We start from the raw sequence: 25,115 nt of genomic DNA on the forward strand, positions 1-25,115 counted from the left end.
GTGAAACACATTTTTGATTTATTTGTACAGCACTTTTCACAATAAACACTCTCAGTGGCAGCTGCTCGACTGGTGCAAGACTCTCCAGAAGTGTTTGATTCGAAATCGGCCATATTTGCTCAGCCAATCATCTGAGCTGTAAATGTCATGTGACTGGCTCACTCTGGAGCAGTCTTGTATTGTAATTGCCATTGTGTTTATAATTATTTATGATTTTTGTTTTGTTGTTTGTGCAGATGAACGCCAAACCCCGCAGCTTTAGGGGCAAACAGCAGGGGCGCAGAAACTCCGCCCGCTGGGGCCGGTCACATGTGACCGATGACGCCCAATCAGAATATGGCTGGTCTCCAGTCCGCACTCGACGCAACAGTGACGCCGCGTCTGAGATGTCGTGTGCTTGGTAGCTGAGGGCATTAATACTAATACAGTTTGAGTGTTTCATTATTACTCTTTGTTTACTATCATCAGTACTTCTCCTTGTCCAAACATGATGTGCTTCCGCGGACAGCAGTCAGTTTTCAGCACGACACCGGTCACTAACATTCTTAAAGAGGAAACCTAGCTGTTGGATATCAGATGTTAAATATCCAAAGTTTGTCAGAGATGTAGAAACTTGGTGGTGTGTGTGTCTGATTAAAACACTGGAAAAAGTTCTAGTTTTTACGATCTTTAATTTATTGAGTTCAGGATGCTTAAGTCTTGAATTCTTTGAATGACCCAAAGCACATGGAGATACAGGGAGCAAATTGACATCACAGATGTTAAAAGAAGGGACATGATTAAAAGAATGGGGTGAACAAGATGGTCTTTAGTCACTACAAACCAACAAAAGTAAATTAGACTCATACAAACAATTGATAAATAAACATTAACAATATATATTCAATTCAAGATAATTATTAAACCCAATCAAAAATAATTCAAATAAACAAATTCAAACCACGCAATTGTCAAAAACAAACTTAACACATCCTAAGGAAAGGACTCAAAGGAGATGGTCGGGTGTCCAGTTCAAACACCCACACCTCACCAATGCAAAAAGAACAAAGAAAGGAAATGAGATCTAGTTATAGTCCTTGATCAGGGAATTGTGGGTAATGTAGTGCACCATATATGGTGTTGTAAATTACAAAGAATTATGGGAAATGTAGTACAAAGTAAAATAAATGTGAAAAAAAAAGGAAACAAATGGGTCAATTTACAACACTAGCACTGTATGTGAATTCTGTCACATCTTTAAGCGTATATCGCTACACCCTATCACCCTTCACTTTAGTACCTGTCACTGTCAGGTCTGATGGTTGCAATGACTGATGTGCTCTTCTGATCCTAATAAAACAAGATGGACACTGTAATTTACCTGACCAAAGACTGACAACTCAAATTACAGACTCTTGTTCAGTAAAATGGCATATTCAGTAGGGCCAACCCAATGAAATGCTGCTTCACAGCCTGAACTACTATCAGCTTGTGTTATTGTCAGACTTTACAGTCAATAAAAAGAGAGTGAATTCAGTAAGGAAAATGAGTAAATGTATGAAGATGATCAAGCATGATTTGAGAAACTTTACTGATTTAAAGCGGGGGTTAGGCTTTAGTACACTCTAAAAAATGCTGGGTTGAAAACAACCCACATTGGGTTGAAAATGGACAAACCCAGCACTTGGGTTGTTTTAACCCATCGGTAGGGTGAAATGTTTGCCCCACCTGCTGGGTAGTTTTATTTAACTCAACTATTGTTTAAAAATGACTGTATTGCTTAATTAAAATTAACCCAAAGTATGTTGGAAATGAACATTTATTTATGTTTGGTGTAATAGATTCCACTGAAACAATAAATATGTATTAAATTGCTTATTAATAAATTTATATTAATAAACTATGAAACTATTAAATTTATGTTCCAATTATTTAATACATGCAGTATGCTTCAGTTAGTATATGTCAGCTTTTAGCTAATTTTCTAATCTTAAATGAAGGTAACAATAGCAATTTTTAAATAATAGTTGGTTTAAATAAAACTACCCAGCAGGTTGGGCAAACATTTAACCCAACCGCTGGGTTTGTCCATTTTCAACCCAACTTGGGGTGTTTTTAACCCAGCATTTTTTTAGAATATATGACAGGGACATAAATGGTCAAAAATAAAAACACAATATTATATTTTATAAGCTATTGTATGGCATTTATTTAGTTTGGTGTAATAGATTCCACTGTGGGTCATGCATGGAGAGAAAACATAAAGCACCAGATCACAGTCCAAATGAATACTCATACACAAAACTTCCCGTGGTGTGTAGATCAAAAATGACTCCAAGATCAGAAAACATGATTCACACACAAAAATTGAGCCAAAAAAGCTCAAAAGAATGCATTATCCAGAGGCCACAGAAAGTGCAAGTAACAATATCAACATAAAAATGTTTTAATGTTTCAGAAATTTTTTTTTTTTTTTTAGTTATAGGATCTGATTTGATTTTCTTGTGGAAATGTGATCCTGATTTTTTTTGCACTATATAACTATAGTGAAATGTATACAAATATATGCAATGACCATTTAAATTGTAGCATGGATCAGGAGTGGAGGGTTATGGGTGATGCATATATTTATATATAATCGATTTTTAAACTCTATAATAAAAATGTACAATTCAGATTTTGATCTCCATATACATTTACATATATATATATCTTCCAAGGGGTTTTTTCCCTCCTAGGACTTTTTTCCCAGTGCTAGCACGCTGGGTTTTTCTCCTCGGGGGTTTTTTCCACCCCTGGAAGTCAGCCGACATTGGCTTAATGTAGCACCATCTTGTATATGTTACATATTACCACGCTTGTTTGTACAGTTTTAACCACTTCCCTTTTTTTTTTCTGTGCTTCTAATATGTAAAGCTGCTTTGAAACAATTACCAATTGTAAAAGCGCTATATAAATAAATTTGACTTGACAAATTTGACATGTGTGGACAGTCTCTGTCAGAACACGATTTTGAACCCCGTAAACCAATCACTTAAGGAATCTGTCCCAAACATATCCACCAGCTGCACCAACAGCTACACCTGCACAAACACCTGCAACGAAAACTGGACCAACAGGATTAAAAATTAAAGCAGTAAGTCCACAAATAGCTGCTCCCAAAGCTACTTTATCTAATTTACCAAATGCAAAAGCTGAAAAAATGAACCTATGTCCATAGTTCTTTAAAAAACTCTCAAATTCACTGTTATTTCCAGTTAACTGTATTGCTTTTCCCTGGTCCCCTTCTCTCTGTTTTCCCTCCTCTTCCTCTTTCTCTTTCCTCTTTTCTTGCTCTTGTCTAAATTTCTGAGCATCTTCTAACATCTGATTACTGTAGTATCCACCATTCTGCTCTACCATAGTGTCAATCATCTTCAGCAGATCATTCACCTGCTTTCTGTTATTCTGATCTTTATTGTTGAAGATGTGAAATCGGCCTCCACATTTTTGAACTACATGTCTTACTCTACTGTTCTGCTCAATGTTCTTCTCTATGGACTCTCCTTCTAGCTGATCTCCATGGGTGAAGAGAATGATGGAGTATTTTGACACCTCCTCTCCAAAAAATATTTCAATAAGGTCAACAGTCTCCACCTCCTGATCAGTGAATCTGTGATTCACAGGAAACACTATGAGAAAAGCATGAGGTCCAGGACTGGATAAATAAACACATCTAGCAATCTCTTTCATTAACTGCTCAGGTTTCATGTTTGTGTCAAAGAATCCAGGAGTATCAACTACAGTCAATGTCCTGCCTGAAACAGTGGTGCGTTTCTCTAAACATTCCCGTGATACTGAACCCATGCCTGACTCAGATTCAAACACTTTCTGTCCCAGTATTGTGTTTCCAGTTGCACTTTTCCCAACACCAGTTTTACCTATAAGAACAAGTCTTCTGAATGAGGGACTGACAGCAGTCTGTTGATCATCATGAGTCTTTGCTCTGATGGCAGGAATCCTTCTCTGCAGCCTCCCTCCATCTGACGCTGAATAAAAGAGAAAACAGAGGTCAGTCTGAATGTTGTCCAAATCAATTTTGTGTGACTTAAAGCAGAGGTCTTAAATTATCCATATTCATACCCATGAAAACTGCCATTGTTTTCTATTTGCAAGGACTTTGCATTCATCAGAGGAGAATAAGAATGGATAGGTACATCTCCTCTAACTTTTATTCATAGAATAATGTTTATCCTCATTCTCGTAGTTTGACCATTCTCTAGCAGAATAAATCAACTATTTTAATTGTGCTTTCATGAATTCCAAATTAATTGGACATCACACAACACTGACCATAAAAACCTCATTTATATAATGCAATGCAACATATGTCAATATTCACTATCTAATGAAATGACAGATCAACTCATGTATAATTAAATACCGTGACATATCAATCAAACCACATTGGGTTTTGCACTTGAGCTGCCATTTACCACATTTGATGCCCACTATGTATGTGCACTGATCAGTGTTTATATGTGAATGTGCTTTGCTGACCTATTTGTATTATTATTTGTATAATAATAGTAATTATTATATTTTTTTATATTTTATTTTTTATGTTGTACAGCACTTTGGTCAGCTTTGGTTATTGGAAGGTGCTATAGAAATAAAGTTTGATTTGATTTGAATAAAAGTCTAAATGAAATCTCTCTATCATATAAAGCGATTGTGTCTCTTCAGTAGGTTTAAATCGCTCCATTCATATGGATTACATTTACCATGTACTTTTTGAGCATGAAAATCTTACTTGCATAAGATTTCTATGGATGGATAAAATGATGACAACGAAGATGAGAAATTATTTAGAAAAAAATCTTAATTTGTGCGCTCAAGATGAACAAAAGTCAAGCAGATTTGGAATGACTTGAGGATGAATACATGATTACAGAATGATCATTTTTGGGTTCACTGGTACACAAATGCTGCCTGAATGTGAAATACCCATATCTCAAGTTGAGGAATGTAGAGGAATAGCTATTAAAATGTCCTTGATGGCATTATTTGCATCACAGTCTTGAAACTTACTCATTACATATATTTGGGAAGTGTGTTCTCCTGCAGACAATCAGGACAAAACTGAGAGACTTACTAACAATATGATCCACAAACACTACAAACACATTCAGTTGTAATAAGACTTACCCTTTAACCCCAGTGATCTCTGGATCATTTTTATAAGCACGATTCTACATTGGTCACTTTTTATCTTGTTATTGAACACATGGTATCTCTGGTCGTATTTCTCAACAAGTTTCTTTAAGGGTTCAAACTCATTAAGAAATTCTTCTATCGTCATGTTTTCTCCCTCCAGTTCGTCTCCTTTGGTGAAGAGAATCCAGGTCTTCTCAAAGTGGTTTTCTCCCAACAGCTTCTCAATCTTCTCCACAGTTTCTTTCTCTTCTTGATTGAAGCTTTCAGCTTTGATGACCAGCAGAAACACACAGGGACCAGATTCACATTTCTGGAAAACCTTTTCATTGATCATCTGCTGAATCTCATCTTCACTCATCTCTGGGTCACAGAATCCTGGTGTGTCATAAACATTGATTTGCAGTCTATCGAGGGTTTCAGATTCAACAGCAACATCTCGTGTGACTAATTTTAAGCTTTTCTTTGATTTGAAAGCATCTCGTCCCAGTAATGTATTTCCTGATGAACTTTTCCCAGCTCCTTTTTTCCCCAGTAATACAAAGTTTAAACTTTGTTCCATTTTTGATGTGTGACCTGAAACAAAACAATAAAAATGTGATAAAAACAGTAGTGATAAAAAAATGCATTTGCTATTTAAACAATGTGGCACAGGACGTGGAAACAATAAATGCACCGGGCTGAAACTAGCAAAAAACACTTGTGTCGCGCCTGGCGCCGCATTGCTCTAGGTGTATGATAGGGCCCATAGGCTTTTGTGTGCATTTAAAGATGGCCATTTTCTTAATGATCCTGTTATGGCTATCCAAATGGCAAAGTTCAACAGTTTTTGATAATTATAGACCTAAAAAATCTAGAGAATTGTCCTGCAGTGGTTTTGAGTGAAATAACTAGGACCTTATAGCAAAGTTATAGAGAATGAGGAGATTCAACATATGCTATGAATATTGTTTATGTGTGATACGTAGCGCCACCCGGTGGATGATTTCTTTCACACTTCACACAGACTGCTAGAGTCAAGAGTCAAACACCAAGTTTCATTTTGATTGGCCTCCGTTAACCTGGTCTAACAGGCCAATAGCAGCCATGTTTTTGAGAGACTTGAAGGAGACATTCATGGCACCTTCAACCAAGACATTGAATGCCAATTTCCAAGTCAATCGGACTAACGGATTGCGTTATTTGCCATTTTTATGTTTTTATAGCACCACCAAGTGGACAATCGCTTTACTATCATGGCAACTTGGCAAGAACAGCGCATGCCAATTTTCAAATCAATTCACGAGTTCACACTTACAAATAAATAAAAATAAAAATAAAAATAAATTAATTGGTAAAAGTATTTGGCATTTGTCCGGGGAGAGGCTCCGAGCTCGGTAATTGGCCCGTAGATGTAACTGTTGTGTAGATGTAGTGGTTTTCATGTTTTTTTTCTATTACATTGCCACCAAGTGGCCAAACGCTAATTTTTTTTTTGCTGTGACCTCAGACTGAGCTTGTATACACATGTACCATGTTTGATGAAAATATCTCTTTGCAATCAAGAGATATAACCATTTTAGTAAAATCATCAAATGTTTTGGAGTTCTGTTGCGAACCTGAATCACCAATCGAAATTATTTTGATAACTTTTTGACATGAAGGTTTCTAGATGATGCATGTCAAGTTTTGAACAGATTGCACAAATGGCCTATTTGATTGACAGCAGTGGTTCTTCAGGCAAAGTTGTTCAGAATGAGGAGATTCAACATATGAAATTAATATTGTGTGTATGTTTGATAACATTGTGTGATATATAGGGTCTAAAACACGACTGCGCCACCCAGTGGCCGTTTTCTTTCCAAATTCACACAGACCCCAGTCAAACAGGCCCACTGAGCTTCACCCCCATCAGCCTCCGTTAACCTGGTCTAAGAGGTGCTCAAGGTTTATACATGAATGTCATCATAAATCATCAAGGCAACTGGACAAAGACAGTGCATGCCAATTTTCAAGTCAATTGGACTAACAGTTTTGTAGTTATAGCTGGGTTTTTTGTATCATAGCACCACCAAATTTGTTGTATGACCACAGAATGAACATGTACATGATGATGACAAGTTTGGTCAAATCCATTTAAGATTGTTCGTCTTGATTCCAATGATATAAGACACTTGAGTCTACGACAAACGGACTAGGACTTATGAGCAGTTTCGCGTTGTTGATCACTGTAGCACCCTCTATTGGCCAATCGGGGTCATACCTTGTCAGGCTCTCCCCAAATTGAGACCTACCACCTGGCAAGGTTTCAAGTCTCTAGATCTTATGGTTTGGTTTGCATCTGGTTTACGACGGAATAATAATAATAAAATCCTAACAATTACAAATATGTTTACAGTGTCAAGCAGCATAAATTTAGAAGCATTTGTCCTTCGTGTCAGTTTGTGATTTGTTGCTCGTGTCGCACCGCATCCAGTGTAGAAAGCATCACTGATTATAATGGGTTCTGTTGTCTTTTGTCGCATCGCATCACGCCACGTCACCGTGCTCACGATAAAGTGCCAGGTACGTTCTCTGCAAGGCTCTCTAACCAGTTCTAACCATAAATATTGTTATTTATTATATAAAATACTGTTTGTTTGCAAGAGGTTCGCATGTGGATTTTCTTGGATCTCGGAGATAGGTATGAGTTTATTTGAATTCTTTAATGTGTTTTAATATGTGGTGTTTGTTTTTAGGAAGAATAAGGTGTTAATGCATGTATTTCAGCTCTATGGAGCCCATTGGTTCTTTGACATAAGTAGGAAGTTGTTTGATATGAAAGGCCATTTTAGCATAAAAACGTTCCAGCGTTACTTGTCGTAATTATATTTTTACTAGTAACAATTAAATTAAAGAGCTCTATAATTTAATTTGTACTAGTAACAATTACAATTACAGAGTTCTATAATTCAATTTTTACTAGTAACAATAACAATTATAGAGCTCTACAATTACATTTTTACTAGTAACAATTACAATTTCAGAGCTCTATAATTCAATTTTTACTAGTAACAATTACAATTATAGAGCTCTACAATTAATTTTTTACTAGTAACGATTACAATTTCAGAGCTCTATAATTCAATTTTTACTAGTAACAATTACAATTTCAGAGCTCTACAATTACATTTTTACTAGTAACAATTACAATTTCAGAGCTCTATAATTCAATTTTTACTAGTAACAATAACAATTATAGAGCTCTACAATTAAATTTTTACTAGTAACAATTACAATTTCAGAGCTCTATAATTCAATTTTTACTAGTAACAATTACAATTTCAGAGCTCTATAATTCAATTTTTACTAGTAACAATAACAATTATAGAGCTCTACAATTAAATTTTTACTAGTAACAATTACAATTTCAGAGCTCTACAATTACATTTTTACTAGTAACAATTACAATTTCAGAGCTCTATAATTCAATTTTTACTAGTAACAATTACAATTTCAGAGCTCTATAAATTAATTTTTACTAGTAACAATAACAATTATAGAGCTCTACAATTAAATTTTTACTAGTAACAATTACAATTTCAGAGCTCTATAATTCAATTTTTACTAGTAACAATTACAATTTCAGAGCTCTATAATTCAATTTTTACTAGTAACAATTACAATTATAGAGCTCTACAATTAAATTTTTACTAGCAACAATTACAATTTCAGAGCTCTATAATTCAATTTTTACTAGTAAAAATAACAATTATAGAGCTCTACAATTAAATTTTTACTAGTAACAATTACAATTTCAGAGCTTTATAATTCAATTTTTACTAGTAACAATTACAATTTCAGAGCTCTATAATTCAATTTTTACTAGTAACAATTACAATTATAGAGCTCTACAATTAAATTTTTACTAGTAACAATTACAATTTCAGAGCTCTATAATTCAATTTTTACTAGTAACAATAACAATTATAGAGCTCTACAATTAAATTTTTACCAGTAACAATTACAATTTCAGAGCTCTACAATTACATTTTTACTAGTAACAATTACAATTTCAGAGCTCTATAATTAAATTTTTACTAGTAACAATTACATTTATAGAGCTCTACAATTAAATTTTTACTAGTAACAATTACAATTTCAGAGCTCTATAATTCAATTTTTACTAGTAACAATTACAATTTCAGAGCTCTATAATTTAATTTTTACTAGTAACAATTATGATTATAGAGCTCTCTAATTCAATTTTTACTAGTCATATGTCTCCATTGGCTTCCATTCATTTTTAATTATAGAGCTCTGTAATTCAATTGTTACTAGTAACAATTAGGATTATAGAGCTCTCTAATTGAATTTTTACTAGTATAACAATTACAATTATAGAGCTCTGCAATTGAATTCTTACTAGTAATAAATGAATTGTAGAGCTCTCTAATTGGAATTGTTACTAGTAAAAACTGAATTATAGAGCTCTACAATTCAGTTGTTACTAGTATACAATTGCAGAGCTCTGTAATTCAATTAGAGAGCTCTACAATCATAATTGTTACTAGTAAAAATTGAATTATAGAGCTCTATAATTGTAATTGTTACTAGTAAAAATATAATTACGACGAGTAACGCTGGAACGTTTTTATGCTGAAACGGCCTTCCATAGTTTGAAGCACTAAAACATTTTAATAGGTTGTGTTTGTCATGATATAAATAATAAAGGTATTTTAATGTGTGTTTTTGCAGCTCTACAGAGCCCATTTTTTGCTCTTGTTGTATTTGAGTTTCAGTTTATTATTATTTTTTTGGTTTGAATGCATTGGTTTGGGTATATTGTCTAGTCCGCCCAGGTATTTAAATCGGTAATTGGGCTGAAAGATGTGGTTATGGCCCTTTGGGCGGACTAGTTTCCATTTTGTTTTCTTTTCTTTGTAATTTGTTTGTTTCCCCCTATTGTTTATATATACTTTACAAGGACACTATATGTTTAGTGTTGCTATTTTTGCATGTAATTTACTTTTGAAGAATTGTGTGAATCACAAGGTTTTTTTTTTAATGAATTTATTTCTATTATTTTTGTGTGATTTTTGTTTATTCTTGTGTGGTTTGATGCTCAACTCTGGTCACCTCATATATAGGGTGTCCTGTATAATAACTTTGTAAAGCCATCAATAAATATATTTAATCTATCTATTTTATTTTAATCTGTCTAATCTATTTTAACTTTATTTAAAACGAACCTGCACTGTTAAAAATTGCTGTTAATTTACGGCAAAATTTTAACAGTATAATCCTGTTATATTAAAAAGCAGCGCATTACTGTTTTTTTACGGTTGGTGAAATGACATACACAAATTTTAACAGCATTTTACCGTATTTATTCCACAAAGGAAAGAAAACAGTACTTAACAGTATTTTTGGAACTGAAAACTGCAGCGAACACATCTGGATTTTTATCCGTCTTTACACTGTGATTTAACCGGTGAGTGCACCTTTGCCTTGCTCCTTTTACACAAGATAGGCTACACGTTTGCAATTGCAAATAACTGTGCAAATAACTGTAATAATTGTGGATGCTGAGCTTGTAACTGTTTTATACGTCCATTTCAGTGCCAAACCTGCCAACCGTGCAAACTGCGTCACAGAGTGGAGCTGGATTTCGGATTCATACATTTCCCGAGTACGAGGTGAGTTCACTATGTATACCTATACAAGTTTTTCAAATATGATATACTATAAACTCTTCTGCAAAGTAAGCCTTTAACATCATAGCAACAAAGTAATATCGATGTAAGTTATTTCTAACGCGCTGAAATTGTCGTCATCTCGTTTGCTAATTTTAGCTTAAGATCTTTTCATTTATTGGATAATATAGCCTACATTTAGTTTATATTAGACAAAACGTTGATTTCGATAACGTTGTGCTTGCAAATTTGGGTAAGCTTGTTCTAATTTGTACATAACTGTATTATGAGGGGAGTTTTTCTTTTGTTGCTGTTTTGCTTCTTTAGCGTTGGGTGTCTTTTTGGATTACTTCGACCAAGGTTAGCTTGATAGAATAAGTTGCGCGTTACTACTCAGTAAGTTATTATGTTGATGGTTTGTATTGTAATGTTACTTTGCCCAGTACAGTAGGCTAAATGACATTTTATTTCAGTGGAGACTTTGTTGTTGTTGAGATTTTCGTGCCCAAAGACTGTCCAATTTGACTCGCTGTTGTTGTTTATGTTCTATCATGGTATTATTGTCCTAACAACTGAAATAGACATGCTCTTTCCTAATTTAAAAATTAAATGCATACATTACAGGCATTATTGTTAGTGTATTGAGTCTGTCCTCATCATTGTAACTGTGTCTTAGGCCTCTTCCACTGCAGCTGATGTAGAAAGGACACTTGAACAACCTGCAACTCCTCGACTGATACTCCTTGGTATGTATAGAACTAGTCTATTTTATTACATAAGCCTCTAAGGGTGTTTTTTTTTCTTCATTTTTTATTAATTTTTAATTCAGCAAACATGGTAAATGCTTTTGTACAACACTGAAAGGGACAGTTCACACAAAATAAATATGCTGCCATCTTTTACCCACACTCATGTCATTCCAAGCCCTCAAGACTTTTATTAATATTTGTTATGTTATGACTTTACTTGAGGCACATGACTAATTGTTAAAGGGTTAGTTCACCCAAAAATGAAAATTCTTTCAGTTATTACTTACCCTCATGCCATTTGACACCTGTAAGACCTTCGTTCATCTTCGGAACACAAATTAAGATATTTTAGTTGAAATCCGATGGCTCCATGAGGCCTTCATAGGGAGCAATGACATTTCCTCTCTCGAGATCCATTAATGTACTAAAAACACATCTAAATCAGTTCATGTGAGTACAGTGGTTCAATTTTAATATTATAAAGTGACGAGAATATTTTTGGTGCGCCAAAAAAACAAAATAACGACTTATTCAGTGATGGCTGATTTCAAAATCATAAATGAATCAAAGTGTCGAATCTGCAGTTCAGAGAACCAAAGTCACGTGATTTCAGCAGTTTGGCGGTTTGACACACGATCCAAACCATGATTCCGCACACTGATTCATTTATGCTCCGATGCTTCCTGAAGCAGTGTTTTGAAATTGGTCATCACTATATAAGTCGTTATTTTGTTTTTTCGGCGCACAAAAATTTTGATTGTCACTTTATAATATTAATATTGAACCACTGTACTCACATGAACTGATTTAAATATGTTTTTAGTACATTAATGGATCTTGACACACAGATTCACAATGATCTGATGCTTCATGAAGCAGTGTTTTGAAATTGACTATCACTAAATAAGTCGTTATTTTGTTTTTTTGCCGCACCAAAAATTTCTCATCGCTTTATAATATTAATATTGAACCACTGTACTCACATGAACTGATTTAAATATGTTTTTAGTACATTAATGGATCTTGAGAGAGGAAATGTCATTGCTCCCTATGAAGGCCTCACGGAGCCATCGGATTTCAACTAAAATATCTTAATTTGTGCTCCGAAGATCAACAAAGGTCTTACGGGTGTGAAACGACATGAGGGTGAGTAATTAATGACAGAATTTTCATTTTTGGGTGAACTTACCGTTTAAGTAATATGTCATTGTGGTTATGGGTTTTGAATTAATTTTGAATTAGTTAATAGTCATGTGCCTCAACAAGTAAAGTCATAACAAGATACCTTTGTAAATCATTAGCTAAAGATTATTTAAAGCAGACAACTGGAAGTTGAAATGCATGGCTTTGACCGATTGTGGTAATTAACACGTTCATTTACATTATTAGTTAATATAATATGCTATTAGGGAATTAATATATTATGACACATTTAACTAATAACAATATAATGATTACTTAATCTATTAAACATATAGAAACTTTATTAGTTGCTGATGCAGTAATCATTAATTAATGGTTTAGTTCTTCATAAGTCATACATTAACTTGATTATTTGTGCATTAGTTAAGCATGAATTAATGCATATTACCCGTATTGTAAAGTGTTACCTTAATTTCTATTCACATTCTCGTTATGTAAACTTTTACCCACACTAATTCTGAATGTATGCATTTGTTTTTCAGACACTTCATTGGAATAAATCCTGAAAAAGGCACCAAGGGTGGACAAGACTTATCACACTCGGGTTGCCAGTCTACTTAAGAAGCTAATGGACTTAAAGCGTTAGTTCACCCAAAAATGAAAATTTTGTCATTTATTACTTACACTCATGTCGTTTCACACCCGTAAGACCTTCATTAGTACATTAATGGATCTTGAGAGAGGAAATGTCATTGCTCCCTATGAAGGCCTCACGGAGCCATCGGATTTCAATGATAACCGTAGACCTCTTTAAGTCATTGGATTTCAACTAAAATATCTTAATTTGTGTTCTGAAGATGAATGAAGGTCTTACGGGTGTGGAACGGCATGGGGGTAAGTAATTTTGAGAATATTTTGTGATTTAAAGTGGCTTTATTTTTCAAGTTTTTCAAAGTTTTAATAAAGCACATTTTGAAGTTACTCTGCATTGTGTTAAATTTGTAATGTTTCAAAGGATATATTTGTACATTGTATTATGGTTTTAAAACAAGACGTCTAAGGGGTAATTAATAAAATCAAAGAAATATCTAGAAAAATAGTTACACCTTTTTTTCTTAGCAGTCCATTTCTCAATATAATAACATTTGTAGCTTACAGTTAAAAAGTGCAAATAAACATTAATTAACTGTTAATACTTTTGACAGTAATTTACTGTTAATGTAGAAAATAACAGCTTTATGCTGTATTTACAAAAACAGTAACAAACTGTAAATTTCAACAACAGCAAGACACTGTTAATTTAACAGTAACTTGCTGGCAACCGTGCTGCCAGTTACTTACTGTTTTTTAACAGGACAATTTTTAACAGTGTGAGTTGTGTTGATGTTTATTTAAAGGTGAACCTTGTTACAATATCTAATAACACACTGGTTTAAATAAATGTTCTAATAACATACTGAATTTATCACTTAAGAATGCGCATTATCTTTAGGAACATTGACGTTTCTCTGTTCTTGCACCTATGGAAGCAAATTAATGACAACATTTTTGAAATTCTTCTGAAAATTCAACATTCCGCATCTGGGAACTGCAGGAAAAGCTGTAGAGAGATACATTATCTCTATCTGCTGTTAGTCGACTCACCAGCAGGTGGTGTCAGTGGTTGCTAGATATTTTATATCATAACTTGTTAAATATGGATATATTTTTACACAATTGCGTTTAATTTCAGAAGGCCTTTATCAACCTGAGCCGTGTGGAGTACGTTTATGATGGATGGATGTGGATTGAGGCACTTTCTTCAGCTCATACTCGTTGATCCCGCTCACTGCCATTATAAAGCTCATTATATTTATTAATATTTCTCCAGTTATGTTCATCAGAAAGAAGAAAGTCAGAAAACAAACTGCGTGCTACACAGAACAACACGAGCGCCTGGTGTAATTTGTCATGTAAAATGATACAAAAATACAAGAAAATTTACATGCAGTCATTTGAAGTACGAGAGTAACAGTGGAGTTAGATTAGACATTTAACAGCTTTTCCACATTGAATTTTGGGGCATTTAATGAAAATGCAATCGCAAGTGTCTTAACTGTGAGTCTAAATGCAAAGAGAATAAAGAAAATTAACATTTAAATGATCATTTTGCTAGTTTTTATTTTAACATGTTAAACAAACATATCTAACCATTTCAATTTTGCAATTTTAAAATGTTTAAATTATTATGTTAAAACTACGTTAAAATAATTATACGTTACATACTATAAATGTAAATTGTATTATTCAATGTCCATTTTGCTCTAAACGTTGGTATGGAAAATGTAAATTTAAATACAGAAATGCATTGCCATTTTGCATTGTGCTTTCAAATTGAATATACCCATACACTTCCATATGAATTATTAAAATATAAAATACATAAAATCAATTAAATTTTAACAGAAAATAGTTGGTCAAAGTGATAAAATTGATCAAATTAAAAACTCAAACCTGCTTGTTGATCTCTCACTCTGCGCATTTTCTGTCCACCTCTAGAGGTCCAAATAGCAAATAAAAGATCTCTGTTGGTATTTTTATAGACATATTTGGAGTACCCTGAAACCACATGATAACATTAGGGCTTTCCTTGATATCACATGACAAAGCAGAATGTGAAAGTATTTCCCTGCATCAACCATATCTGCTCTAAATAATATTTGAATATTGCGAATGTCACATACTATAGGATGGATAGTATTCACATTGAGATGAGAGCTTTGTATTCTTAATCAAATATTAAGTTAGTTAACCACTTTATTAATCCCACAAGGGGCTGTTACAATAGGGCATGGGCATCACATCACAAATATCATTCCCAGATAAATGCCTCATTCATTCAATAAGCATAAAACACCAAAACAAAAAACACATTTCTGCATACTTACAAATTGCAACAATAGAACATGCTTCATAATAAAATTCATCTACTTGTAAATAAAATTAAAATTACAGATACGAATGGCTTCTGGTACAAAAGTAAACTTATAACGATTAGTCAAACACTTCTAAGCCATCTACCAGAAGGTTTGTGCTTCTTTGTGTTTACTTCTTATACTTTTATAATGGCTGTTATTGTTCATTTAAATATTTATTATTCTACAGATGAGTAATGTGTTTTATTGAACAGATAAATTGTCATAGAGTTTACTGTAAAGCATTATCTATTGTGAAGGCTCATTTCATCATGGTTGTAGTGCTGTGCTGGAATTTATTTTCAATTAAGTATGCAAAATGCATGCAGTTAACAGCAAAACTTAGTGTTTTTTAAAGCTGCAGTCTGTAAGTTTTTCCTCTTTGTCGCCATCTCTGTTTGAAACCTGTAATTGCAGTTATTTGCAGAATTTTCATCTTTATGTGGGTTGTGCATCGGCATTACTCCTCAGTGCCAGTGTGGATACTGTATTTCAGAATCACAGATTCTATGTCTTGGAAGTATGAGTAAAATAAGAATTTTCATCGGAAAATATCATCTGGACAAGTAAGAAACATGACTGCCACTTTTGTTCTGATTAACCAAAAAAAACAAAGCATTGCAATAAATCACGCTACCAATGGTGATTCAATCTAACGATCGCTTGGCTCATATCACATCAAACGCGCAAATTATTATTATTATTATTATTATTATTACTTTGTTCTCAAAACATTAACAACATCAGCATTGCGTGACTACATGTATTTAGTGTGTATTAGTGTAACCTGTAGATTTCAGTTTCTGTACAGTCTAATCACTTTGCCATCCGCTATCAAAATGATGTTTAATTATTCAAGCTGCTGTGAGAAAACTATACCAGCAGCATCCTCACATGATATAGCCTACTAGCTTGGACTCATTCTTTATGTAAACAGACGTGACGTAATGATGCAAAGATGCTGGAATTTCCACACTCAAATTATAAAACATTATTACAAGCTTACCGTTGTGAATCGGGCTAAGGTAAGGAGATAGCTTTGAACACTGACTGGTTATGTTATTGCTCAATAATTGATTTTGGATCATTTTTAACCCAAAACACTTACGGACTGCAGCTTTAAATTGACTGATTCTGACTTCTGAGCTTCTGTGTTTCAGTGAGTGTCGCATGTGTTAGTTTGAGTGAGACACTAGAGGGCAGAAGAATCAGTCAAATCATCCCATCTGTGAGCTGATGAGCCACACATATAAATGCAAATGTAAATGCGTGTTTAATCCTAGATAAAATGACCGGAGAAACAGGGTTCTTGCTGCGCTCTTCAATGGGGCACTTCTGGCACAGTTTCAACACTAATTTGTGGTTAATTTAGCTGTTTCTCTCAGCAATCTAATGAAGTGTTCTCCTCTTCTTTTCACATCATGTGCATCTGGACCACCGTCTGAGCGAGCAGAATGATGCTGTCAGCAGCACTGAACCTTCATTCACAGACAGCAGCTCTTTATAGACAGAGAAACAACTGCATAGATGAATATGACCTGGAATTAAACCGATCTAGAAACGAATTTAAACAAGTTATAAATAATAAAATAAAAAATATTACTTTTAAAAAGAACTTGTATGTTAAAAGAAGATACTTAAGTGCAAATTTCTTCTGTTGTCTATAAAATATGGTAGTGTACTGACAAGCATTTATTGTAAACTAATATACTTTATTGTATTTTTTTATGTATTTAAATATGTTTGTACTTACTTGCAATTTAGTACATTTAAAATATATTGAATTTAAACATACAACCCGAATTCCGGAAATGTTGGGACGTTTTTTAAATTTGAATAAAATGAAAACTAAAAGACTTTCAAATCACATGAGCCAATATTATATTCACAATAGAACACAGATAACATAACAAATGTTTAAACGGAGAAATTTTACAATTTTATGCACAAAATGAGCTCATTTCAAATTTAATGCCTGCTACAGGTCTCAAAATAGTTGGGACGGGGGCATGTTTACCTTGGTGTAACATCTCCTCTTCTTTTCAAAACAGTTTGAAGACATCTGGGCATCGAGGTTATGAGTTTCTGGAGTTTTGGTGTTGGTCCCATTCTAGCCTGATATAGGTTTCCAGCTTCTGAAGAGTTCATGGTAGTCTTTGACCACAAACAGCCATGCTGTTGTAATAGCTGCAGTATGTGGTTTTGCATTGTCCTGCTGAAATACACAAGGCCTTCCCTGAAATAGACGTCGTCTGAAAACCTTTATGTACCTCTCAGCATTCATAGTGCCTTCCAAAACATGCAAGCTGCCCATACTGTATGCACTTATGCACCCCCATACCATCAGAGATGCTGGCTTTTGAGCTGAACGCTGATGACACGCTGGAAGGTCTTTTTCCTCTTTAGCCCAGAGGACACGGTGTCCGTGATTTCCAACAAGAATGTCAAGTTTGGACACGTCTGACCAGAGAACACTTTTCCACTTTTCCACAGTCCATTTTAAATGAGGCTTGGCCCACAGGACACGACGGCGCTTCTGGACCATGTTCACACATGGCTTCCTTTTTGCATGATAGAGCTTTGGTTGGCATCTGCAGATGGCACGGCGGATTGCGTTTACCGACAGTGGTTTCTTGAAGTATTCCTGGGCCCGTTTAGTAATGTCATTGACACAATCATGCTGATGATGATGCAGTGTCGTCTGAGGGCCTGAAGACCACGGGCATCCAATAAAGGTCTTCGGCCTTGTCCCTTACGCACAGAGATTTCTCCAGTTTCTCTGAAACTTTTGATGATGTTATGCACTGTAGATGATGACACTGGCAAAGCCTTTGCAATTTGACATCGAGGAACATTGTTTTCCACAATCTTTTTACGCATTTCTTCACAGATTGTAGAGCCCATGTTTATTTCTGAGAGACTCTGCCTCTCTAAGACATCCCTTTTATAGTTAATCATGTTACAGACCTGATATCAATATGATGTTCTCCCAGTTTAATCTTTTCAAAATTTCTTGCCTTTTCAGCCATTTGTTGCCCCCGTGCCAACTATTTTGAGACCTGTAGCAGGCATCAAATCTGAAATGAGCTCATTTAATGGAAAAAAGAATAGAATTTTTCAGTTTAAACATTTGTTATGTTATCTATGTTCTATTAGGAATAAAATATTCTCTCATGTGATCTGAAAGTCTTTTAGTTTACATTTTATTCAAATTTTAAAAAATGTCCCAACATCATGGAATTGCTTACAGTTAAAATTATAATGAAGTAGCCTATTTAGGCTACATGTGCTTTAGTAGGGTAGTCAAGTATTTTTGCCATGTTGAAAGTGTGCTCTCTTTAAGTGCACTTAAGTGGACATTTTTATTCCATAAATGTTATATTATCTACAAGTACACAACAAGTGCACATTAAATACAGATAAGTGCACTTCTTTCTTCAGAAGGATTCAGCTGGTTTTATTTTTATATTTTATAAACCACTGCCTCTTTCATATGTGCTAAAGTTGATTCGGACAAACTGACGGTTGGTAACTGACCGTAAACCAACAGACTTCCTCAATGATTCAGATGTTTTACATGCAATTAGTCTCATACTGTTGCACAGTTAGTCTCTATTCTATAATCATACACACAGACACTTTACTAAAACAACATGAGCAGTGACGTCACACGTCTCCACCCGTAACGCAGACGGCAGGAGAGATTAGAGCGCATGAAGCACATGCATGGTGCTGATACACTAATCTAGAAGAGACAAGCGAGAAACTTCATCTGCTTCAGCACAAACATTGTCTCTATCACCACAGGAGGAAAGAGGCTGGATTTACTGTTCATTCACTCCCCCCTATTCACATTAGTGAATTTGAGCATTGGAGACTCAGACACGTGATCTGAGAATCTGAGGCTGCTGTTCATGTATCAGATGAACTAACAGAACGAGATCAACAAAAAGTGGCTCATTTATTTATAGTTGAGGTACAAATATGTACAGTACAGATACAGTTCAGAAGTTCATTTTCTGACAAATACAAAGGCAACTGATCCCTTGAATATTGCATGTGTCTTTACAGTACTTTGATCGGTATCACAGAAAATAATGATTTAAAACATTCATGCACACAAAGAAAACCAGACAGGAGCAAAAATGCCTGGTTGAAACAGTAATTTTTTGAAAATCCTGATCAACTCCAGTGTGTTTTGAGTGTGTGTTTTAAAGATGTGTTTTCTATGGAAGCTTGTTTCTGCCACTAAATAAAATGACTTAATTCTGACTTTATATCTCACAATTCTGACTTTATCTCGCAATTCTGACTTTATCTCGCAATTCTGACTTAATATCTCGCAATTCTGACTTTTTAACTCACAATTCTGACTTTATCTCGCAATTCTGACTTTATATCTCGTAATTCTGACTTTATGTCTCGCAATTCTGACTTTATATCTCGCAATCCTGACTTTATATCTCGTAATTCTGACTTTACATCTTGAAATTCTGACTTTATCTCACAATTCTGACTTTATAACTCGCAATTCTGACTTTATATCTCGCAATCCTGACTTTATATCTCGTAATTCTGACTTTACATCTTGAAATTCTGACTTTATCTCACAATTCTGACTTTATAACTCGCAATTCTGACTTTATAACTCGCAATTCTGACTTTCTATCTCGCAATTCTGACTTTATAACATGCAATTCTGACTTTATATCTCGCAATTCTGACTTTATAACTCGCAATTCTGACTTTATATCTCGCAATTCTGACTTTATAACTCGCAATTCTGACTTTATAACATGCAATTCTGACTTTATATCGCAATTCTGACATTATATATAGCAATTCTGACTTTATAACTCGCAATTCTGACTTTATAACTCGCAATTCTGACTTTATATCTCGCAATTCTGACTTTATATCTCGCAATTCTGACTTTCTATCTCACAATTCTGACTTTATAACACGCAATTCTGACTTTATCTCGCAATTCTGACTTTATAACTTGGAATTGTGAGTTCGTATCTCACAATTCTGAGAAAAAAAATAGTAAGAATTGTGAGATAAAGTCACAATTACCTTTTTTATTTTTTATTTCGTGGCTTCGATCAAGCTTCCATAGTTTTCACACTTTGCACAGATGACCAAAACTCAACCCAGACAAAACGCAGTTAACTAATAAACTTGTTGTATAAGGTCAGTTGCTATATCAGGCCAAAAAATAAAAAAAAACTTCTTTTCCGAGCAACTTCCTCTATGAGATGTCTCGGTTCTGCAGATTTATTTTGGAACAAAACCAGCAACACGTGTGGCGTGGAGGGATCAGAATTTAAGAAGTGAAAATGAAAGTCGAAACTGTGCAGTGAGATCCAGTGGTTCTGCATGCACTTGACTGAAGTCATGTCATGTAAACGCTTTAGTGAGACTGAAATAATGCCAGTCAAACCCAAACAGACCTGATAATGCGACTGCCGCAGCTAATAAACCTGTTAACCAGATTTATCCCGTGTCGAAAGACAGATCCATCTGATTGTGTCCCGTGCGCTCGGACTCGGCATGTAAACGTACGGTGACTGAGTGTCCACCTAATGGACGGAGCCCCAGCTGAAGGTCCCAATGGAGATGAGCGTCTGACAGGCACCGGACGACAGCCACACCGTCTCCATCAGAGCGAAGTGAAGGAAGCCCAGAGCAAAGCCGCACGCCATGTCGGTCAGGTGGTGCTGACCCAGCAGGACCCTGGACAGGCCCACCAGGACAGCCCACAGCACCAGCAGGACCCGCAGCGGGACAGCCAGCACCAGATGGGAAAGGAGGAACTTGGACACCATGGCCGCTCTGCTCGCGTGCGCCGCCGGGAACGAGTACGTGTCCAGAGCCACGCAGTCCAGAAAGCCGGGACTCATGTCCCATGGTCCTTTGCGCCTGACCAGTTTCTGAACCCCTGCCACAGTCAGGACGTCAAGAATCAGTGCTGGAAGAGAGTCAAATGAAAGAGTGTCTCTGTCAGGAGATATATAAACCTACTAAATGTGACAAAAACACAGGAAAATTATGAAACGACAAGCAGAAAATGCAAATATAAAAATTAAATGTGAAAAACAATTTTATCAATCTAGACATTTAAAAAAATACTAAAAATGACAAAAACACAAGAAAATCACTAAAACTTTAAACTGAAAATAAAACAAAATACAAAATTAAAAACTAAATCTGAAATAATTTACAAAAATTATATAGACATTTAAAAAAAGAAAACAAAACCTACTAAAAATGACAAACACAAAACAAAATTAAAACTTTAAAAAGAAAAGCTAAATCTGTAATTAATAAACTATACAGACATTTGAAAAAATACTAATGATAAAAACGCTCAACAGAATTACTAAATTTAACTAAAATTAAAATAAATGCATAAAACAAAAATTAAAATCTGAAAAAATTAATTTTAACTTAATTAAAACTATTTTTAAAAACTACTAAAAATGACAAAACAAGAAAATTACTAAAACTTTAACTAAAATGAAAATACAAGTAGAAAATACAAAAATAAAAGCTAAATCTAAAATAAAAAATATAAAGACTATATAGATTAAAAAAAAACTAAAAATGACAAACAAGAAAATTATTAACAGTTTAACTAAAATTCAAGATGAAAACAAAATACAAAAATAAAAAATCTGAAATAAAAATTGACATTAAAAAAGACTAATAAAATTGTAAAAAAAAATACTATTACTAAATTTACTAAATTTAAAATAAAAACAAAACAAAAATAAAAACTGAAAACAAAACAAAAAACAAAACAAAAAAACAAAACTGAAAAAAAATAAAACCTATAAACATTTTCTAAAACTAATAAAAATGACAAAAACATACTTTACACAAATTACTAAAACTTTAACTAAATTACAAAAAAGCAGAAAATACTAAATTAAAAACTAAATCTAAAATAAAATTTGATAAAAATTATACTTTTTAAAAAACAAAAAAAACAAAATTACTACTAAAATTAACAAATTCAAGATGAAAACAGAAAATACGAAAAATAAAATAAATCTATAATAAAAAATTAATAAAAGCTATACTGACATTTTAAAAAAACTACTAAACATGACAAAAACAAAACAAATTTACTAAAACTTTATAATTATAAAAATAAGAACTAATTCCAAACAGTGAAGGTGTAACTGCAGTGGTCACCTATCAGCAGGTTGATGAGGAGCTCCTGTCCCGCCGCCGTGTTACTCTGAGTCAGACACACCAGAGTGCCGCAGATCCAGGTGATGCCGTGACCCGTCAGAGCCAGCAGGGTGACCGCCGACCGGACGCTGCCCCACGAGGACGAGGTGTGGACGCACACGCCCAGACGCTTGGACAGGCAGATGTCGATGGCCAGCAGCGAGTTGATGGCGATGCCTTTGAAGGACGGGTTGAGCAGCATGCAGTCTTCGTCCGGCGGCTCCACAGGGTTCTCATTCGACTGGTTCTGCTGGCTCTTGGATGGGCCGGCTCTTCTCCACGATTTGTTGTTTTGCGGAGGCACGTTCAGGGACAGAAACTCGGGGCGGCCCAGAATGCTGCTGCGATCTTTGGCTCTGGAGCGACTCGGGTTCAAAGGCATTGCGCGGTTTAGTCGTACAGCAGGACGAGATGCTTATGAGCTTCAGATGTGGCTGTGCTCTGTGAAAACAGTGTCAGATATATGTAGAGAGGAGGATGGTTCCTTTACACCAGTTTTGATTTCATTTCAATTGAACTTACAATGTGAAAATTATTTAATATCACTTGATCCATTCTTGAATGAATCAGTGTTTAGAATGAAATGGTTGAGTGAATGATTCAGTGACTCACTCATAAAGACACTTGTCGCCACCTACTGGTGTAACAGACTTTCAAAAATGCGTTTTAGTATAAATGGACCAAAACAGAGACAAAAAGTTGAAGTGTTTTGAACTATATTGCCGCATTTTTAGAACGCCATTTCATGCACAAGACTATGCAAAAAACACAAGACGCGAGTGCAAATGTCAGTGGAAAAGTTTTGTTTTGAGAAGTTCGCATTGAAATGGAAAAACGTGTTCTGTGTGAACGGCCCCTAACCGATGAATTGTGCTGGTAGAATTTGTGAAGTGAAGTGATTAGTCACTTGTCTGTTGCCTGGCTACCAGTTTCTCTGTAGCTGGCTTAAACACAAATTAATAATAAAATTATAAGAAATATCCAATCATCTTCCATTGTGCGTTCGCTATTTACGTCTCATTTCATCAGTAAACTGTTGCATTACCAAGGCAACGACTGACGCTTTTGTATTACATTCCAAAGAGCGTCCGTTAGCCCAGTGTTGCCAAGTCTGTGGTTTTTGCGCAGAATTGGGCTACTTTTACACTGTTGCTGCGAGTTGTTTTTCATGTCCGCAGGTTGAAGCGACCCCAAATAACATGATATTTAGCCCCTGGAATGAGAATTTCACCAGGGGAAACCCACCAAAAATGTAGATTTTACCCCTCTGAAACGCAATTGGGCGGGTTTTGAGTAATAATTGTGCGGGTTTTGTTGTGAAAACCTGGCAACCCTGATCTTAGTTATCATTCCACACATTGTTTTTGTTTCTGTCACTGTAAAAAAAATGCATTTTATGAAGATTGTTGGAGTATGTTTTACAAAAAAACTGCATTTCAGGGTTTTTTCTTAAAAAATTAATTTGCTATTGTCGTTTCTTATTTGTCTTGTAATTATTTGTGAAAGTTACTTTCCATTTATGAGTGAACATTGTTTGAAAGTAAACCATTTTAATCATACAAATCAAGTTGATTTTTGTGTCGTTTTTACCTAAGGAATATTAAGATTTAGCTCTGGAACACATTTGTCGCCCAAAATATGGCTAAATAGATACAAACACAATCTCAATCTCATTTTGTTTATGGGTGAACTTTGTTGTTCAAATGATGAAAATGTATATATAAACAATAAACGAGAACAATTACAACAAGCAGCCATCTCGTCGTGTTTGGTTTGATCTAAACCATATGTAAAGCATCATCTGGCCTACCTAGGTGTGTTATGATCCGCTTACAGTCGCGTCAGTTCACACGCTCAGAAACGTCGTACGACACCTGTTTTGGAAACCATCTTTACATAAAATATCAATGAATTTGTCAGCACTGCTTCAGCATCCATCACGGTCCGCCCCGCAGCGATATCACAATACTACTAAGGTGAAGGAATGCCTTTTGAATATTAATGACGTACGCCCAGTAGCCATGCTGATTGGCTGGAAGGCAGACGGCTGACGAATGGAGGCTCGGCTCATGAATATAAGTTTGATCATGTGACTGGATGCTTCAATGAAACAGCTGTAACGGTTGAACACATATTAATGAGCTCTGTCTTCGCCATAGTAGGAATCGCAAATCGGACAGCGTGTTGGAGTTTGGCGTTCTCCA

At 34.8% G+C, this 25,115-nt stretch overlaps 2 protein-coding genes and 1 long non-coding RNA gene across 6 annotated transcripts; 1 reads left to right on the top strand and 2 right to left on the bottom strand.

The window, feature by feature from the left end:
* Positions 1–2,102: 2,102 nt before the first annotated feature.
* LOC137034093 (GTPase IMAP family member 8-like) lies at positions 2,103–17,801 on the bottom strand. Of its 3 annotated transcripts, XM_067406701.1 has the most exons (4): positions 17,690–17,801; positions 15,212–15,316; positions 5,167–5,748; positions 2,103–4,007 (listed from the first exon to the last, which is right to left on the bottom strand). In XM_067406701.1, the coding sequence occupies exons 1-4, from the start codon at positions 17,700–17,702 to the stop codon at positions 3,010–3,012; spliced, it is 1,698 nt and encodes a 565-aa protein (XP_067262802.1). In that variant the 5' UTR covers positions 17,703–17,801; the 3' UTR covers positions 2,103–3,009. The 3 variants fall into 3 exon arrangements, with proteins under 3 accessions (XP_067262802.1, XP_067262804.1, XP_067262803.1); XM_067406703.1 differs by lacking the exons at positions 15,212–15,316; positions 17,690–17,801 and adding an exon at positions 11,449–11,546; XM_067406702.1 differs by lacking the exons at positions 15,212–15,316; positions 17,690–17,801 and adding an exon at positions 11,444–11,542.
* Positions 10,490–14,059, top strand: LOC137034094 (uncharacterized). 2 transcript variants are annotated; one of them, XR_010896906.1, is made up of 4 exons: positions 10,490–10,624; positions 10,753–10,829; positions 11,503–11,572; positions 13,261–14,059. It is a non-coding gene; the product is annotated as an uncharacterized lncRNA (long non-coding RNA). The 2 variants fall into 2 exon arrangements; XR_010896905.1 differs by having other exon boundaries at positions 10,490–10,829.
* Positions 17,802–21,222: 3,421 nt separating the features above from the next.
* plpp7 (phospholipid phosphatase 7 (inactive)) lies at positions 21,223–23,293 on the bottom strand. Its single transcript, XM_067407924.1, has 2 exons — positions 22,873–23,293; positions 21,223–21,643 (listed from the first exon to the last, which is right to left on the bottom strand). Exons 1-2 carry the CDS (start codon positions 23,291–23,293, stop codon positions 21,255–21,257), a joined length of 810 nt encoding a protein of 269 aa, XP_067264025.1. The 3' UTR covers positions 21,223–21,254.
* Positions 23,294–25,115: the final 1,822 nt, after the last annotated feature.

Source organism: Chanodichthys erythropterus, chromosome 13 (assembly GCF_024489055.1).
Source record: "Chanodichthys erythropterus isolate Z2021 chromosome 13, ASM2448905v1, whole genome shotgun sequence".
In the NCBI taxonomy this organism is placed as follows: Eukaryota; Metazoa; Chordata; class Actinopteri; order Cypriniformes; family Xenocyprididae; genus Chanodichthys; species Chanodichthys erythropterus.

What these genes read in the sequence shown, in the direction of transcription:
- LOC137034093 (XM_067406701.1), bottom strand. An exon ending in AGTGAGAGATCAACAAGCAG is followed by an intron (nt 5,749 to 15,211) that starts GTTTGAGTTTTT and finishes GTTTTGTTTCAG; the next exon opens with GTCACACATCAAAAATGGAA. An exon ending in GAGATCACTGGGGTTAAAGG is followed by an intron (nt 4,008 to 5,166) that starts GTAAGTCTTATT and finishes TCTTTTATTCAG; the next exon opens with CGTCAGATGGAGGGAGGCTG.
- plpp7 (XM_067407924.1), bottom strand. Translation starts at nt 23,293, where the DNA reads ATGCCTTTGAACCCGAGTCGCTCCAGAGCCAAAGATCGCAGCAGCATT. An exon ending in CCTCATCAACCTGCTGATAG is followed by an intron (nt 21,644 to 22,872) that starts GTGACCACTGCA and finishes ACTCTCTTCCAG; the next exon opens with CACTGATTCTTGACGTCCTG.